Raw genomic sequence first — 19859 nt, forward strand, 5'->3', positions numbered from 1 at the left:
CAGAACTAAAGACGCTCCCTCTCTTTCTCAGATAACTGTTTCTCAGTCCAGAAAGGCAACAGAACTTAAATGCCCTGCAGGAGACGCACCTTTTAAGTGACCAGCTGGAGCCCTGGGCACAGAGCAAAGTAAAAGGACCGACACTCACCTGTCTGTGGCGCAGGGTGAAGTTCACAGGTTTGGAGAGGTTCATGTGCCTCCCAGCTCCAATAGCCCCACTCACCACCCTGGAATTCAGGTGAAAATTCCTCAATTTCTCATCAGCCGTTAGATCTTCCTCGTTGCGAAATCTCTTGTTAATGATGGAGTCCAGGGTGGAGTAAGAAATAAAAGTAACAGCCACAGAATCTGAAAACATGAAATGATGCCTCATCATGGAGACAGGGACACTGAGACAAAGAAAGAGCAAGCCAGGTGCCAAAGGTCACAGCGAGTCTGGGGCAGAGCTGGGAACAGAACCCAGGAGTCCTGGCTAGCATTTTGAGCTTTAACCAGTAGGGTATGTTGCCTCCTCCCTCTTCTTCCACAGAAGCACTTTTGTGTTGGAAACATCTGGTGCGCACTATGGGATTGTGATTCCTAAAGTGCACTAACGTACATTAAAGCACAGTAGGAAAGCTTTAGTGCACACTAGTAGGGTCTATAAAGACCAATTAATGCACACTACGTTGGTGCTCTTTAGAAATCATACCCCCACACTGCACATTATCCAGCCAGGTAGACAGTCCTAGGTGAAAGGCACTGAGGTGAAGCCATAGTTTTTCTTTGTTAGGAGAGACAGAGGGGTTGGTCAGTGAGGAGCTTTCCCTGGTGCTGAAGAATTAAGAGCCAGTCCCAGTCAAGTCATACTGGCCTGCAAATTGGAGTAAAACTGGTAATTATCATCCTGGTTCCATTCCCGGAAGACATGCACATCAACCTGGGGCCTAACTGAGCTCATCATCAGGACATCATGTGTTGGGTCAACGGATTTCTGAGCTTTCCATTCTCTGGACCAATTCACATGCCCATCAAAGCTTCTCTCTCCTCCCTGCCCCTCTCATTGCTTGGTTTTCATGCTGAGGGACAACCAGGAATGAAGGGCTCTGCAGAGCTCAATGGCCTGAGAAACACTGGCTCAGCCAACAAGGTCCACACTAGTGTCAGGATAACAGAGGCGAGCAAGCCAGCCTGGGGCGAGAGGAAAGGGAGAACTAGGGCTGGGCTTTGGTGTCTAGTTAAAGGGGTGAGTGCCTGGGAAGCACCAGGATGGTACCTTCTGTCGCTGCTTTGGTGACTGTATTGCAGTGAATGTCCATTGTCTCCTCCTGAGCCCTCAGCCTGAAGACCTCATCACAGGGACCTGCAGCCGGCACAATGAGGAGCGTCTCGATAGCTGAGGAGGAAAATGGCAAAGCCTCTTGCTGCAAGGACAAGGCAGGTTTGGAGCTCCACTCTCTGTGAATCACACCAGCCCCTCCCCCTTTCTCCTCACCTCCATTTCTCTGTGCTTCCCTGAGCCCTCTGGCTGACCTATGATCCATCATCCCTGTGTCCCCATGAAGATGTCACTGTGCCAAGAGGCAGAAGGCAACTTCTCCCTGCTGCCTCACCTCTGCGCTTTAGCAGGGAAAGCAGCAAGATGGGGTATAGAGAGTGAAAGGAGGATGCAATGGCAGCTGTCTGTGGTGACAGGAGATTGGCAGTGCTTTTAAAAGTCTCTCAGACAGCTGCCATTGCTGCAAAGCCCCAGGGCTGGTTTATGGGTGGCAGGTAGCATAGGCCGGGGAAGCTTGTGCCTCCCCAAACAGCCTGGCTTGGACCTGCTAATGCTCCATCCCCAGGGACTCTCCTGCCTGCTTCCAGTTCCCTTCTCACTCTTCTGTGGCTGAGAGGCTTGGGCAGGCAGGCTGGGGCCACCGCTCAGAAGGTCCAGGGCTAGGGGTGCTGGAGTTGCGGATGCTCCAGTTGCCCGGTGCTCCAGGGGTGGGGTAGCATGGGGAAGGGGGGGCAGGCTGCTCTTGGCTCCAGTGGAAGAGTGGGGGTGGAAGTGGAGGGGCAGGGCCTTTGGCAGAGAGGGAGGGGCCGAGGGCTAGCGTTTCAATGGTTAGCCTCTCTCAATGGCTCGTTCACCTGCCGCCCATGGCTGGGTTATAAAATCTGAGAGAGGGGCAGAGAGGCTGCAGTGGTGTTCTGTATTGAGAAGAGTATAAGCCCCTCTCTCACAGCCACCACGAGGTGATGTGGGAGCCTCCCATCCTCCTCACCCATGGACTCTGTTGTCACGGTCTGGGTCCTATGCTCCGGAGACTTCAAAGCAGCTGTCAGTGCAGCCAATTCCACACTCTGCAGAAGGAACGTCACGGTGAAGGCCACCTCCCCCTTGCTCTCCTTCCCACCAGCACTGAGGGTGGAGCTATTCAGGAAGGGACCAATGGGACGAGCAACTTCCTGGGATTGGGAAAGGAAACACCCTGAGAAGGAGGGAGGATTTCAGTGGTTCATGAGCCACATTCTTCAGACTCCCAGGGGAACAATGACCCTCTTAGGGACATATGGGTTCATAGTGACCTCCCCCACTCGGAGAGACTGCAGCATTCTCAAAGAGGGAGCCCTTTACGGAGCTAGTGACTCTACTGAGGCTTGCTCAGGACTCCACAGTAAGCTGAAGCCAGGGTCGGGCTAACACCCTGTGTCATTCACTCCTCATCCCTGGTCCCTCCAGTGTAGGTGCCAGAGAACATTGCAGCGAATCAGCAGCCATCTGGGTTCTCTCTATGTTGCCCCCGGAAGGAATCTGGATCTTCCTAGGACCAGTAGGGACAAAACCCAGATCCCCAACCATTTAAGCTAGAGAGCATGCACATGCAAGCACACACACACCCCTTTTCTTAAGAGCAGCTACAATTCTATGCATCTGATGAAGAGGGCTGTAGCCCACGAAGGCTTATGCTCAAATAAATTTGTTAGACTCTAAAGTCCCACAAGTACTCCTGTTCAATTTCCCTAAAGTGAGACTTCTATTCCAGTGCTCAGGGCATTTGGTCATAGAGAGTCCACACAAGTAGGGGTTGAATCTCTGACCTCCAGCGATACTGCTCTGTTCTCTGCACACATGGTCTCCAAATTCACTACGGTTGAATTCATGAAGGAGCAAAATTCACTGTTGTTGCCCTGCAGAGCAATCAGAGAAAACGGATTATTTCTGCAAGCATGGAAACGCCACCCAAAATTAAGGTTAATAGTTCTGCAGAATGATCTTGCTTTGACGTATGGCTGGCTGGCCGTCCCACTGGAATGCCTACAGATTAAGACATGTGAAGGCTAAGTGTGGTCAAGTCCACAGACACGCTGATATTTCACATAGTATTGAAGCTTTCATGCATATTAATGAATTTCTCCTTCCCTTCCTCACGGGGGTTTGTAAGGATTATTATCTTCCTTCTACAAGTGGGGAACCGATGCACAGAGTGACTGAGCAAATTGCCCAAAGCCACACAGTGAGTCTGGGGCAGAGATGGGAACTGAACTCTGACTTCCTATATCTCTGGCTGGTGCCTTAATTGCAGAACTCTGATGTACAGTGGGGGTGTCACACACTTAAGCATGATATGGTCAAGTTTCCAAAAGTTCCACTGATTCTGCTCCCACTGCAGTCAGTGGTAAACCCTGGACAAGCAGAGAATCCTCAGGCTCAAAGTTTTCTGTGTACTCTTTGTGAAAACCCTCAAAGCCCAAATAAACCCCTTCAACGTACCTGCAGAAAGACATCTTTGCACCTCTCCAACTGCTCTTTTATCTGTAGAGTCTCAATCTGGCATTTAAAGGTAACATCTAGCAACAGAAAGAGAGGCAGGATAATTACATCAGGTCAACATCTGCAGAGCTAAAGTTTTCAAAAAAGTGTCTTGTAATCTGAGACCTCTTTATAGGGCCCTGACTTTCAAAAGTGCTGAGCACTCACCTTCTGACAATCAGGTCCCTTTAAACTCTCAGGTTAGGCAACCAAAGGGCCATCCTTTCTTCCTACTAGCAGGTGTTTTCTTCCTTCAACTCCATTGATTCCTTAAGCCCTGTCTATCTGACTACTTTCAACTGAGTCTGTAATCAGTTAGCAATACATTCGGCCCTGAAAGCCTGGTGTGTGTCCACACATCACCTGGTCAATACCCACTTAAGTTTTGCCTGCGTATCTCATTGATCTGTGTGTGCTTTGTGTTCTCTAGGGGATGGTCCACCACAGATCTGGTTCTGCTACAGCTCCTAGCTATGGGAGTTCGTCCCTTAGTTCATACCGTAGTAGGTCATGCAGTTACAAAGTTTTGGGTTTGATCCTTGGTGATAGATGACTGTTGTTACATCTATAGTCAAGAAATTTCCCTTCCCCAGAACTGTTCTAATCCTGCTATTGTACTTTTTAATGACCTGAGTCTCATCAAGGCATGTCTACACTAGAAATACTAAAGTGCTGCAGCTGCAGCTGTGTCACTGTAGTGGAGATACTGACTATAGTGTTGGAAGGATTCTTCCATTGCTGTAGTAAACCCACCTCTGAGAGGTGGTAACTAGGACAAGACAAGAATTCTTCTGTTGACCTAGTGTTACCTACACTGCGGCTTAGGCTGGCTTATGGGCCTTTACATGATCTTGGCTTCATATGCAAGGCAGATCAAGCATGTGGTCAGAATGCGCCATGCTACAGCTACTTCCTGGTTCTCAGGGGCCATGAGAAGCAGAGGGTAAATTTCAGCAACCCTGCATGGTCCCAGAATGCATAGTGCACAAAGGTGGCTTAAAGCCACCTTTTCCTCCACCCTTTCTATCCCCCACCACTAGCACAGGAGTGGCATAAGTGAGAATCAGGCACAAAATTCTCTTGGGTGCCCAGCAGGCATTACAACCAAGTGTAGGAGGAAAAGTGCAACAGTTCTTAAACCAATTCAGAACAGCTGGCGAGCACCTGCCTAACTGCATGAGCGGGGCTGAAACTAGTTCGGTGCAGCTATCAACACAGGCACAATCTTAGGCCTGGACTACACCTAAAACTTAGGTAGATCAGGCTATGTCGCTTAGGGGTGTAAAATATTCATACCCCTGAAAGACATAGTTAAAGCGTCCTAAGCCCAGTGTTGACACTATTAGGTTAAGAGAAGAATTCTTCCCTCAACCTAGATATCAGCTCTGAGCCGGGGGGATTAACCACAGTGACAGAAAAACCCCTTCCATCGCTGTACCAAGTGTCTACACTAGAGTGCTACAGAGGCACAGCTGCAGCGCTGTAGCTGTGCTGCTGCAGCTTCTGTAGTATGGACATAGCCTGAGCAACTGTGGCTAGGGGTGGCCTAGGATGGCGTGTTGGGCCAAATTCTCAGCTGATATAACTCAGTGGAGCCTCATCAAAATCAAAAGACTTTACACCAGGCCCATGGTTGCCTCCCTGGTTGTAACACTGTTTTTTTTTGCAGCATGGACACAAACTGTGGTCAAAGTAGATTTAAAACCCATGCTACTCACTCTTCCTGCAGGAACCCGGAATCCCATAGCTGCCCATGGCGGCAGTGCCAACACTCAGGAGCGCAAATGGAGAGCTGAGATGTTCCACAGCATGGGAGCTGATGGCAGGTCCAAGTGTAAGCATGCCCCAAAAGAAATCAGTGCCAGCGACTGGGTTCCACATCACATCACTTAGAGGCTGATTGTCTAGGATGATGGCACCAGACTCAGACGTACTGGCTATCATCAAGGCAAAGTTCTCAAAGCCCTCCTGGACATTTATAGAATACATCCGGCAGTAACTGGCAACATCTGGAACATTCATCAGGAAGGCGTGGGAGGAATTAGGGACAGCTGAGCCCATGCTGTAGAACACCACTTGGATGCTCACATTAGCAGAGATGTAGACTGGGATCAAGGGCTTGACAGGACGCTGGAGTACACTGCCTCCTGCTAGAGTAACGGTCTCTGGCTGTTCCCCTAGTTGATACAACACAGTTGTGCTCTGGGAAGCAGTGATGTAGACTATTTCATCTATTGTCTGCCAGGGAAAGGGAGGAATGATGTATGTTGTACCCCAGCTGCAAACTGGTAGGAGCTGCTCAACGACATGGTTGCATTTTGTGTTATTACAAAAACACCCCTGGCCAACCAAGACAGCCACTGGCTTTTCTGAGACAATCCTGGTGCCAGACAGATCTGCTATGCCTTGAAAATGGTAGCCTTGGAAAGCGCGGAGCTTAATTTCCAGTTTGTTGCCAGTGGAGTAGACCTGTGTTAGGTAATGTAACTTGCCTTTTATATGGACCTTCACAGAGTTGCAGTCTTCGTACGTCATAACAGAGAACTCTGGGTAACTATCTAAGGATTGTGTGGAGGGAGTCACTATGTAGTGTTCATTTCCCAAGCTGGAGACAGGATACAGCACAGTGGTCTCAGGGATCACATGTTTGTTTCTGACAGACACTACTGAGATATCTTTGTCAGCCTTGACTAGGACTACATTGGGGAACTTGGTAGAGCCCTTAATTCCCACTGAGTCTGGTAGCCTGACCCGCACCATCTCTCCCTGATTTACCATAATCTTCTCCTCAAACCTTCCCCCATCGCCCGTGTAATTGGAGATGGAAACAGACACTGAAGTGAAGGCAAAGTAGCCACTAATTTGCACTTCAAACTGACTAGAGTTCCCACACTCATCCATGTAGGAAGTGATGAATTCTCTTCCCAGAGTCTCAGTCTGACATGGGCCTGAAAGAGAAAATAGCAATAAAACGTTGGCAGTGGAGAGAGGTGAAGAGAGTGAAAGGGTCTAGATCAACTTTGTTCAGGCCAAAAATTAAGGCCTAGTAAAAAAGAAAAGGTGCTTGAAAATCTTAATGCAGCTAGAAATTTTCCCCATTATATTTTTAATCTAAATGAAAATAATTTTTATCAGTAATAAACATTATTTTACATAATGAAAAAGCACAACTTAGACATCTTAGAAGCCAACAAAGACCTTGGAACCAAACACGACTTCGGGAATGTTCCAATCTGGATCAGAATACCATGATTGTCCCTGATCTCTATAATAGAATAATTGTTCTCCCATCCCTAGCACCTCCTGTCTAAGCTCAAAACACTTTACAGACAAACATTAAATAATTCTCAGTCCCAACAGGAGATGGGTCAATATTACTGTCCCCACTGCACTGAGGAGGAAACTAAAGCACAGAGAGGGTTAGGAACTTGCTCAAAGAAACCCCACAAATCAGCAATAGAACTAAGAATAGGACCCAGGTTTCCTGACTCTCAGTCTCTTGTGCTCTAAACATTAATACCTACAACCCTTCCCAGCACTGGGAATGGAACTTTAGTCTGGTGTGTTAAGGGTAGGCGCCTTGGGTCTATTGGGCTGAGGTGATAATAAAACCCTTTTGTACTGTTACAACGTTAAACACCTAAGGGTGGTTTGGGGTCTTGTGTCAAGTTATCACTGGCACCTTCTCTTGTTGCAACCACCCCAGTTAAATATATATACACACAACAAGAGAGAGAGAGACAGACAGACAGAACCTTTTATTAAACACACATAAGAAACAGAATAAAATTACAATTTTAAAAAGTTAAATAAAACTTTCATGTAATAAGTTTCCTTTATTTCCCTTTTAGTTATATAGGTCCAGATCCTCAGCTAGAGTAAATCAGGGTAGCACCACTGACTACAACAGACCTTTGCTGATTTACAACAGATGAGGATTCTGCCCACTACCCCCAGCTGACATCCCACTTGGCTCTTTATAGAGAGATCCAGAAACATCATATCTCCCAATAAGCATTTTATCCTCACTCCCAGAGCTCTCTCTCTGCCCGGAGTGGAAACAAAATTAAGGCCAAATGTAAGATAGCTTCTCAAATTTTCACTAGCTGAGAATCTGGCTGTCTAGCTTCTGGTCCTTTAACACAATCAGTGAGGGGAGATATTGTGAAATGCTGGGCCTTCTTCTCCTGTCCCTTACACCAGATGGCCACCACTGATTTCAGTGCATTTCTCCTGATTTACACTGATGTATGTGAGAAGAGAATCAGGTCCATCATTCTTAGCCTCAATGGGAGCTGGCGGTAGGGCTGGATTTAGGGCAGGTGACCCTGGTAACTACCTGGGGTGCCAGGCTTGGGGGGCGCTGGGCTCAGGGTGCTGTTTTTGTTGTTAGTGACAAAAGGGAAACCAGAATGTTTGAAGTAAAATATTGCAGGTATTCTGTACCATAGGATGTCAGGATTGAAAGGGGCCTTGGGAGGTCACCTAGTCCAAGCCCCTACTCAAAGCAGGACTAATCCCCAGACAGATTTTTGCACCAGATCCCTAAATGGCCCCCTCAAGGATTGAGCTCACAACCCTGGGTTTAGCAGGCCAATACTCAAATCACAGAGGCAGGATGTATGTGGATTCATTTTTCACTAGCTTCCTGGAGTGTTCTGAACCTTTATAGGATCTCATGGAACTTCCCACATTTTCTGAGAACTACATTTTCCTCCAGCCTCTGAGAATGTTGTCAGCCACTCTACACTATATACACTCACGACTATGTACAGAGCAGGGCATCACTTAGGGTTGGCGACTTTCTAATTGCACAAAACGGAACATCCTGGCCCCACCCCTTCCCCAAAGCCCCACCTCTCACTCACGCTAGCTCCCCTCCAGCCATTGCTCACTCTCCCCCACCCTCACTCACTTTCACTGGCCTGGGGCAGGGGCAGGAGCAGGAGCAGGAGCTTGGGGTGGGTGAGGGCTCCAGCTGGGGATGTGGGCTCCAGGGTGGGGCCAGAAATCAGAGGTTCAGGGTGCAGGAGGGGGCTCTGGACTGGGGCAGGGGGTTGGGGTGCAGGAGAGGGTAAGGGCTCCAGCTGGGGGTGCGGGCTCTGGGGTGGAGCTGGAGATGAAGGATTTGGGATGCAGGATGGGGCTCCAGGCCTGGGGCAAAGGGTTTGGAGTGTGGGCGGAGGCTCAGAGCTAAGGCAGGGCTTGGACTGCTGGAGGGGAGCTGGGGTGGAGGCTCTGGGGGGGGAGTTTGGGTGCAGGAGGGGGTTCTGACCTGGGGCAAGGGGTTGAGATGCAGGTGAGGGTGTGGGTTCTGGGAGGGAATTAGGGTGCAGAAGGGGGTTCTGGCAGGGAGTTGGGGTGCAAGTGGGGGTATGGGATCTGGGATGGAGTTAGGGTGTGGGAGGGGTTCCAACCTGGGGTAGGGGCAGGGCCGGCGCTTCCATTTAGGCGACCTAGGTGATTGTCTAGGGCGTTAGGATTTGAGAGGGTGGCAGACTGCTCCGGTGGATCTCCTGCAGGTGTGCCTGCGGATGGTCCGCTGGTCCCGCGGCTCCGGTGGAGCATCTGCAGGCACGCCTCCGGCAGGTCCACCAGAGCTGCAGGACCAGCGGACCATCTGCAGGGACGCCTGCGGCAGGTCCACCAGAGCCACGGAACCAGCGGACCGTCTGCAGAAACGCCTGCGAGAGGTCCACCAGAGCCACGGGACTGGCGAGCCAGCCCTGTGCCTATGGCGCCAAAAACACTCGCACCACTCCTAGGTAGGGGATTCAGGGTGGGGGCTCTGGCTGGGTGGAGCTTACATCAGGCAGCTCCCAATCAGTGGTGCAGTGGGGCTAAGACAGGCTCATTGCCTGCCCTGGCTCCGCGCTGCATCCAGAAGTGACCAGCATGTTTGGCCCCTAGGCAGAGGCATAGCCAGGTGGCTCTGCACGTTGTGCATTGTCCATGCCTGCAACCGCCGCCCCCACAGCTCCCATTGGCCACAGTCCTCAACCAATGGGAGCTGCGGAGCTGATGCTAGGAGTGGCGGCAGCACTCAGAGCTTCACTGATCGCTGCTGTGCATAGGGGCCAGACATGCCAGCTGCTTCCGAGGAGCTGCACAGAGCCTGGGCAGGCAGGGAGCTTGCCTTAGCCCCACCGCACCGCTGACCAGATTCTTAATGGCCCTGTCAACGATGCTATCAGGAGCCACCAGGGTCCCTTTTTGACTAGGCGGTCTGGTCGAAAACTGCATGGCAACCCCAGTATCACCAGTTAGTCTTATGAGATAGGGATAAATCATGCATCAAAGTCATGAAATGGGCTACAAATTCAATAAAAAATAAGATATTTAAAACTTTAACAAATGGATCAGTGGGCATGCGACATTTGGTCTAGGGCCAGCTCTGGCTGCCGGTCCTCAATGCCTCTCAAGATTCAGATCCATTTGTAGCATTTCCCAGTGCTTCTAGTTTCTACATAAAATGGATCGTGATCTCAGTTTTCATTTCCAATTCTGTAATGCTAACAGCTTCTTAAAGGGGAAGCTGCCAAAAGGACAGACCCAGAGTTACTTCTACTTCATTCTCCCTCGCTCCTTTCTGACAGACCTCCAGGTACTGCAGTCCAGTAGAGGAAGTCTCCAGCTACTGCTTTCTGGGCCCACCTCTGGCTTTTCAGTATGCCCTAGTGACACTATTAAAAGACCTCTCAGTGGGACATGGCAGCAGAAAGAGGTTCTTGTCCACCATAGGACAGAGTGTGAGCAGACTAAAACTAGAACACCCTGAGGAGTGACAGAGGGAGAAAGAGGGAGTGAATGACTAAATGAACACAGAGAAGGAGGAATCATCCCTGATACCCAAACTTTCCTCTTCTCAAAATTCTGCTGTTCTCTTCAGGGCCTGTTTAGAACCTGAGGTGTACCCACCCCTTTGGGCATTCCGCTACTCCTAGTGACCGGAGGCACTGAACCCCATTAGAGTCCAGATAATGCTGCTGAGAGCTGCCAGGCCAATACCAGCTTCATTGCAGACACTCCATATGGGATCACTTATTATGGGCACAGAAACGTTACACAAGGCATTATGTTTCACTAACCGGAGAACTTACCAATTGTGTTTGTCCTCTGGGTGCTTGCTGGTGGCAGAAACCAGAACAGTCCAAGGTAGAAAAACACTTGAGAGAAGAGGAACAAAACTTGTTTAAAATCTAAGGTATGGCAATAAACAACACAGGGAGATATTACTAAATAAAGGAGTCTAAGCACCTGTATATGAGTCTGACCCTAATCTCAGTTACACTGGTGTAAATTTGGAATGACTCCATTGGTTTACTTTTATTGGAGTTACACTGGATTTATCCTGGGATTTAGGAGATCAGAATTAGGATCAGGACACTGGACCTCACTGATATGGGGAGAATGGAAACTAGGAACTGGATTTTTTCATGCTAGTCTCATCCTCTGATGCTCTGTAGGAGGCAGCTGGGAGGCTGGAGTCAGAGTGGCTTCTCAGTGCCCTGGGACAAGGTCTCATGGATTCACAGGGTCTGGTCTATGCTGCAGCCTGTAACCAGTTCCTTTGGAGAGATCCCTGTTGAAGTGCTGGGCCCCAAGGAGCTACACAGTTCCACAGGGGCAGACCCGTGGCCTCCAAAACTAGGTCTTTGGGTACCAGCAACCCCTGTCATTTTCCATGACTCCCTGTAGTAAGTCCAGCAGAGCCAGATTCCAGTGGGAGGTTTGTTTTTAACTCCTTCAGGGAACAACGCTCTCAGTGAGTATTTGCAGTAATGCCAGGCAGCCTTTTCAAAACAAGATAAGAATGTATTAGCCACCTGGCCTCCAGAATCTGACAGTCCTTACTTTAGCATAAAGAGGCACAGGTTAAGACATGGTCCATGCCGACCAATGCCAGGGCTCCCATGAGCCAGGCTGCTGTAGGAACAAACCATCTTGGCTCTCTCTCGCAGTCTCTGTTTGTTTAGTTCCAGGCGTGTTTCCTATGTCTCTGAAAGCTCAGCTCTAAATCCAGCCACTTATCACCTTTCCCCTTTGTTCTCCCGCTCAGGGTGTTTGGTTTGCTGCCCTGCAAGGGGCCGGGAAATCTCCTTCCTCTCAGATGTTGGTCGCTAGGAGTGAATGTCCCGGCCACTGTGGTTTCCATTGTCTTTTCCAGACCCTCCATTCGCATGTGTAGACGTTCTTTACTTACTTTGTTAATGACTTGAGTCTCCAACCAAACTGCTGAGTCAGATACCACATCACTTCCCTTTATGCTCAATGCACAGAAATGCAAAGGCCGGAGGGAAACTGAAGCATGCACAGGAATCATAAATCTTTACCAAAATTCACAGAATCACCACACAGGGGTTTCCCCATTTGCCCTTGTCAATTTGGGTTCTGTCAGATATAACCTTCTTGCATCTGTTCCTCATGGGTCAGCAAGCCCAGTGCTAGCAAGGAAGCAAACACATGCCCTAGAGAGGGGCAAGATGCACAATAAGTTTGCAGGAGAGCATGTGTCTTGCTAATCTTTTTAGCCAACAGTTGGTGCTGCAGCTGCTTTCTGCCCGCCTGTGAAGCCGGACAGGTAACAGAATGTCCATCTACACCGCGCAGCAGACTGCAGCAGCAAGGCTCAGAACCCAGCTCGACAGACTTGGGCTCGTGCAACTGTGCTAAAAGTAGCTGCGTACACAGAGCTTCTGAGTTGTGGCTTGGACGGGAGGTCAGGTTCTGAAGTCTGGGGTGGGGATGGGCCTCAGCTGGTCCAAACCACAACTTAAAAGTTCTGTCCACACACCTATTTTTATCATGATAGCACAAGCCCAAGTCTGTCAAGGTGGGCTTGGAGAGTCTCTGCCACATGTTATAGTTTTTTTTTGGGGGGGGGGGACTAATGAATTTTGCATTGTTATGCTGTAATTAATTGTTGTTTGAGTGTTTGTTTTTTTATTTTTTTTTATTTTGTGTTTTATTACGTTTTTTAGGGAGTTATTTTATGCTGGTTTTGATTACAACTATTTTGTTTTTATGGATAGGGGCTTGTTTTATTTTTAGAGTTAATTTGCTTTTTATGATATTGTAAGAGGGGCATGTTACAATTTTTGGTGCTTTTATGTTTGTTTAGGGTTTTTCTTTTAGAATATTTGGCTTGGTGATGGCTTTTATATTTATTTTTTAATATAAATTTCATTTATGTAAGCAGAGTCAGAATAAGCTCTGCCCTGACATCTGGTAGTAAGCTGTGGAAAAGGACTTCAGCAGCTGATCTTGTTTGCATGGGCACACCCACCCTCCCAGCATGATTGGTCTGCTTGCCCAAATGGTCACTTTGGCTGCTAACTTATGATGCACCTGGGATGACTAGTAAGGAGCTGATAAGTTTAGCACAAAGGCTAGTGGAAGCTGTAATGGACTTCCTGAGGCCCTTTGGAGGGAATCAGTGAGTTGGTATAATAGGGAGTGTGATTTGTCAGGATGACAAATTCTCAGCTGGGGGGAGGATGTAAGCAGAGCCAGAATGAGCTCTACCCTGACATCTGGTGCTGAGTTGTGGAAAGGGACTTCAGGGGCTGATCTAGTTTGCATGGGCACACCCCCCCCCCGCCTAGCATGATGGGACTACTTGCCCAAATGGTGACTTTGGCTGCTGTGGGATCCCAGTCTTTTTGTTATTCGGGCAGGAGTAATAAAGTGTTGTTATCCGGGTTATGTGACCTGTCATGTGAACTGTACTTGAAATTTTATGATGGAAGGACTCACCCTCAACTAAGTAGTACTCGCTAGGCAAGGGACATGAGTTCCAAAGCCCAATGTCATGAGACAGAGAAGAGTTTTGGTATGTGTTGCAATATAGAAGTAATTGATTTCTAGATCAAAGCATTAGCTCTACTTTGGGCTAATGGTTCTGAGTGTGCTAGTAATGAAGCTTTTCTACTAACAGCTGAAATCACTGAAAATTGTGTTAAGTAGTGTTGGTAAGGGGGGGATGGGATGAGGGGAGGGGAGGGGAGGGGAGTAGTGAGCAGCATGGCTGGTGGAGAAAACTGCCTCAGAACCCTGCAGAGTGCTGTGGCAATTGGCAGTCAACCCAAGCAGTGGAGCACATAAGGTGCCCCCATACCTCTCCCTGTTTCACTCAGGCTGGGAGGTAAACTCTGAAGATAAATTTAGCCTGCTCTGACCAGGGACAGAAACTGTGGGAGGGGTGACTTTTGGGTTGCTGGACTCAAGACCCTGAGGGGAAAAGGGCACTGCCAAACTTGCTTGGGGATGGGTCTTTTGCTTGTGATTTGTGTTATGAATCCTGTTTGTGGTGTTTCCCCACATAATGCTATATTGTTTCTCTCCTTCATTAAAAGGCTTTTGCTACACTCAGATTCTGTGCTTGAGAGAGAGGAAGTATTGGCTCTTAGAGGCACATATGTAGTTGTCCCAGCTAGGTCACGTGGTGGGGACTGGAGCCAGTTTTGCCTTGTGTTTTTGAAAAGGAACCCCTAGATAATGAACCCAACTCTTGTTGCTGCTAGCTCAGATGGGCAGAAGGGTTACATTTATATATGAAATAGAACTGATATACATAGAGCATTTGAACAGAAACATTAAGTTGCAATGCAGGAGAAAACAATTATTGCATTCCTTTACTTATTTTAAAATGCTAAACCTACAACAAAGTGGTGACCCTAAAGGTCTGTCACTGCCTTGAAATGAACTTTAGACATAGATTTTGGCTGATGAATTTTTACTAATGGCCCATTGGACCTTTTATTTATTTATTTATTTATTTATTTATTTTATTGCTTTGAGAAAGGCTGGCTGGCAGGATATGGTTAAATTATATACTAATATATTTAATGCATGCTACATTATTTTTTAATTATTTTACATTATACAAAATAAATAAAATGTTACTACTTTTTATTTTTAAGAACAATTTTTGTGTGGATTATATTTCATATAACTGTTTTATAGCAACATACTGAGAGGCAATTTGAGCTTGTTGTAATTTAACAAACTTTTTTTGTTTGTTTAATAGCCCATACAACAGATTTAAGGATTTTTTTTGTTAATGGACTGGAGTTTTTTTAATTTTGCTCTTTTGCAGTATTGTTTTTTGTAAATAAGGTTAAATGCTTATTTTGTTACTTAATGTACTTAATTTTGTAACAATATATAACAATGCTAGTAAAAAGACAAACAACACAAGACAAAACAATGTTTGTTGCAACAGTAAATTTATGGTATTTTGGGTTGCTTTTTAGCTGGTACCAGCATTTTTTTTTAACAGACAAAAGGAACACGTTTTTATCCCTTTTGAGGTGGTAGATTATTGCTTAACATTTTTTTTAAATAAATATTTTTTCTGATTGCAGGCAAAACAGAGGAATTACCCTTATACTTTTTTGCTTTTTTGTTCTATAGGCAGGTGAGGTTTTAATGGCCTTTTACATTTTAAGGGTTTAGGGTGAATTATTTTACTGTATTGTTATTAAATTTATGAGGTGGGGTACTTCAGGGTTTTTTTATATAGCAGACTAAGTTTGTAATTTTTTCCCCTGTGCTGCTAAGCTTTAAGTTTTTTTACAGGTAGTAGCTGAGAAGCACTACTATCTGACTCTAAAGTGTTTTTTTTTTTTTAATTCATAGATAATATACATTGTTACTGGGGTACTTATTAACATTAAATTTATCTTAATGTTTAATATGAACAATAAATATATTAAAAGTGTTTTGTTATACTATGCCTTTTATTTAGACTATTTCTTTTAGAGGCTAGTGTTTTGGTTTTTTTTTAATTTTGCATAGGCTTTTAATTTAATTATATTTTGGGGGGCTTGGTGAATTAAAAGGTACGTGTGTTATGCATATAAACAGATTTTTTTAACTTGTTTTTAGATTTTAGCATTGTATACACACAAAAAGGATATTTTGTATTTAGGGTTTTTTTTTATTATTTTTTAGATTTGATTTTTTTTTGGAGGGTTATAATTTGAAATTTTTGGTTTTAGGTAGTTTGCTGATTAGGTATTTTTTTTTATTTGCAGCTTTTTTGTGCTGCCATTGATGGAATTTGTTTGGTGGTAATTATTTAGGTAATTTGCATGAGCTGATGCTGTTTGGCTTGATTTTGGATTTAAAGCCATTAGCAGAGCTTAGAGAGTTTGTTTTCAAATGGACACAGTCAGCTTCCACTAGAGTTCTGATTACTTTTTATTTTTAACTTTTGCTTTTAAAGCACACAGCAATATGAAAAAGAAAACACAACCTATGGTGGCTCCCTTTGAGGCCTTAATAGGATTTTAACTAAGTACCATGTTTTGTTTGCTTTTTGTTTTACTTTTTTTCACAATATACCCTGTACATGTTCTGGAAAAAATGCACATTTTTTAATAGTTTAACTTTTATAACATTATATTAGCCATAGTCATTTTTACATAAGGTGCTTACTGAGTTTTTATGTACTTTTATAAAGGTTACAGTTTGATTACGCAGAGCCACCTTAAGGCTCAGTGGGTTTTAATGTTGCTTTTTTTTTTTTGTGCACCTTACCCCTGCTGTTGCTGCAGAAGGGCACTGTTTTTTAATTTTAAAAGGAAATTATGGTTGCTTTTATCTGCTATTTTTTTTACCAAAAAACAAATCTAGATATTTATTTTATTTGGGGGGCGAGGGGGGGTTTGACTGCCTTGCTACAGCCTTGACTTAGCTCTTTAAAAAGATATTGAACTTTATAAAGCATTGAGGTACAGTACCTTAAGGGTTAAATGCTAAATACCAAAGCTAACAACACTAGTTATTTGTGTTTGGCAAAAAGCATGGGTTAGTGGTAATAAATAAAAATTAAAATCATACCAATTTATTTTAAACTTACAAAACAAGAGTTTTACAAACTAGTAGTATAGATTTAGGTCTGGAAAACCGTACATATTTACACACACAGATGTGTATATACATACATTTTTTAAAACATTTTTATATTGCTTTAATTTTTACACAGCTGTACATAAATTACATTATACACACACACACTCACATGCACACACCCCTATACCCTGATATAACATGAATTCGGATATAATGCAGTAAAGCAGCGTTCCGGGGGGGCAGGGCTGCGCACTCCGGTGGATCAAAGCAAGTTCTATATAATGCGGTTTCACCTATAACACGGTAAGATTTTTTGGCTCCCGAGGACAGCGTTATATCAAGGTAGAGGGGAGTGTGTGTGTGTGTGTGTGTGTGTGTGTGTGTGTGTATATTTACACAGTTAAGTTTTCATAGAAACCCCTTATGGTTTTTTTTATTTTGGTTTTTTTAAGCAAATTTGACTAAATTGTTCATAGTCAAATTATTTAAATTACTTTTTTTTTTTTGCTTGGATTATTTACAGACTTTTTTTTGGAAAAGGGACAATTTTCCCTCAAAATGGCTACAAAGAAACCAAGAACTTTTTTATAACACTTCTAAAAAATTTTTTAGAACATTTAACTGCTTAATTCCCTCCAGCTTTTGCAGAGTTAACTTTTTTTTATTTTTTATTTTTAATTACTTGCTTATTTTTTTAAATGACACTTTTATTTGCCCAGATATTCCTATTTCAAATATTGGCCCAGGGATCTGAAATCTCCATGTCTGTGTGTGCTTACTGCTTTTTTCACTTTTGCCACTGTGCCCATTAGGGCTCCCGATTTGTTTTTTAATGTTTTTATTTGTTGCCTGCTTGCTTGTTTGGGCCTGATTTTGTGCTTTTTGTTTTTTTGCTGTTGCTATACAGGCAGCATTTTAGAAAATAACTGTTTTTATTGCTAATTTTGATAAGGAGGCACTGATGGGCTTTTTTAATTTTTGTATTTTAGTTGTAGTATGGACATTGGCTAATTCTTGTTTAGTTGATGGGATGTGCCCAAACTTTTGCATAATTTTTTTAAAAGGAGGAGTTTTTTGTATGAATGGTAAATTTTTTTGCCTTTTTTTAAGCGTTATTTTTAGGGGACTCTTTACACTTGAACTTTTTTTTATGATTTTTTTTTACCTTTATAACTTTTCGTGCCCTTGATTGTCCTGGGACTTACACAACACAAAAAGTCTATACTCACTAAAGACCCTGACTGACAGAGCAGGAGGGGGGAATGCTAAGCCCTCTGCCATCTGGGCTTGATCATGCTATGACTGAGGGTATATTTGCCTATGCAATTTTTCCTCAACAGACGGGTAGGAGCAATGAGGAAATTCTAATTCTAATTCTCCCCCTTGTGGCCTGGTATCTTTACGGCCGGGATGTGCACACTTGAATGATTGGTCACTTTATACGTATGGTATACCTTTTAGCAGTATTTTTAACAATTATGGGGAATGTCTTCCTCTTTTCACAATTCTCCACCAAAAATGTTATGCTTATAAGAAGCATATGGGATCTTTTTCAAGGGACAACCCAATACACCGCATTTATTGGAAATACAACAATTAGCTTATGCATTTAATTACACACACACAGTCTCACCGGTTTATGTTATAGTTACCAATGTAGAGACTGGATCAATCTAGTAGCCAGCAAGATTGATCACAGGTAGGGAGGAGCCAGGTTCTGTCAGCTGTGACACAATGCTCCGGGGAAGTCTTGGCAAAATGAACCCAGAAGTTTCATGGCAAAGCACGCTGTTTACATAGTGATTTTTTTTCAGTGGGACCAATGAATTTTGCACCGAAATGCTGTAATTAATTGTTGTTTGATGGGTGCTTGTTTTTTAAATTTTTTTTTTAATTTTTATAGGGTTTTTTATTTTTGGGGGAGTTATTTTATGCTAGTTTTGATCACAGCTATTTTGTCTTTATTGATAGATGCCTGTTTTATTTTTAGAGTAGTTAATTCCCCTTCCTCTGACATTTTAATAGGGGTGTGTTGCAATCTCCTGGCACCCTTATGTTTGTTCCTTGGTTCTTTCCTAGAACAATTGGTCCGCTGATGGCCTTTACACTTATTTTTTAACACACACATTCCTTATTTACACACAAAACAGGATTGATTGACATAGAGCATTGGAACAGAAACATCAAATTGCAATGCAGGAGAAAACAATTATTGCATTCCTTTACTTATTTTAAAATGCTAAACATACAACAAAGTGGTGACTCTAAAGGTCTGTCACGGCCTTGAAATCAGCTTCAGACACAGATTTTGGCTGATGCGTCTTTACCGATGGCCCATTAAGCCATTCCTTTCTGCTTTCAGAAAGGGTGGCTGGCAGGATATTGTCAGATCATACACAACACATTTAATGCATGCTACGTTATTATTATTTATTCTTCATTCAAAATTATATAAAATACAAACATAACACTTTACTACTACAGCTGTGTAGATGTGCCCTGATAGGCCAGGGCACCGCTAAAGTACCTGAGGAAAGAACCTCTAACTTCCCCCCCCCCCGGCATCTCCAAGTAATTTGCCAGCTGGTTACTCCCAGCTATTCAGAGGATAGCGGCTTGCCTGCTACACTCTCCCATACATCATGGCTCTGCCATCACTAACTTGGTTCTACTTACTTGGAGGGAATGCGAAGCTTCGGCGTCCCATGGCTGCTCAGAAGACAAGCTCTGGGATTCTCACCCTTGCACTTTCCTTATAAACTAGAAACAAGACCCAATGCAAAATTGACACAAACTCAGTCACAGCATCTTCCTTATCTCTGGTCTGTGGAAACAGAGTCTTTGGGCCAAGCTCACCTCACTAAAGTCAGTAACTGATCCCACTAAGGGGATGGGCCCTTTATTATTTATCTTCCCCAGCCCCTGCAGTGTGCTGGGTGCTCTCACAGGGCAACAGGAAATCAGACAGTCCTTACACTGACGTTTACACTCTCATGGGAGATCTGACACACCAGGTGAGAGTTGTATACAATTGGTGCTGAAATAAGATGAACAAACAAGGGTTACCAATCTAAGATCAGATGATTACTTATCTGTACCACGCGTCCACTTCCTCCCCAGCTCTTTCAAAGTCAGGTGTCTGTTGAGGGCAGGCCACAGAAAGAGGGGTTTAAAACTGGTAGGAGGAGAGGCTCCCATTTTACCCCTGGGACAACAGAAGGGGGTT

At 44.8% G+C, this 19859-nt stretch overlaps 1 protein-coding gene across 3 annotated transcripts in view; it reads right to left on the bottom strand.

The window, feature by feature from the left end:
- Positions 1-19580, bottom strand: part of LOC127035653 (adhesion G protein-coupled receptor E3-like) — a 37664-nt gene extending 18084 nt beyond the window's left edge. For all 3 annotated transcript variants that reach the window (XM_050925785.1, XM_050925786.1, XM_050925787.1), the window contains exons 1-8: positions 19310-19580; positions 10876-10941; positions 5494-6723; positions 3737-3813; positions 3064-3153; positions 2247-2430; positions 1256-1375; positions 149-348 (exon numbers count right to left, since the gene is read on the bottom strand). In XM_050925785.1, coding sequence (XP_050781742.1) covers positions 149-348; positions 1256-1375; positions 2247-2430; positions 3064-3153; positions 3737-3813; positions 5494-6723; positions 10876-10941; positions 19310-19340 — 1998 coding nt within the window. In that variant the 5' untranslated portion in view covers positions 19341-19580. The remainder of the gene's footprint in view (positions 1-148; positions 349-1255; positions 1376-2246; positions 2431-3063; positions 3154-3736; positions 3814-5493; positions 6724-10875; positions 10942-19309) is intronic.
- Positions 19581-19859: the final 279 nt, after the last annotated feature.

The sequence above is a fragment of the Gopherus flavomarginatus genome, chromosome 16 (assembly GCF_025201925.1).
Source record: "Gopherus flavomarginatus isolate rGopFla2 chromosome 16, rGopFla2.mat.asm, whole genome shotgun sequence".
Lineage (NCBI taxonomy): Eukaryota > Metazoa > Chordata > Testudines > Testudinidae > Gopherus > Gopherus flavomarginatus.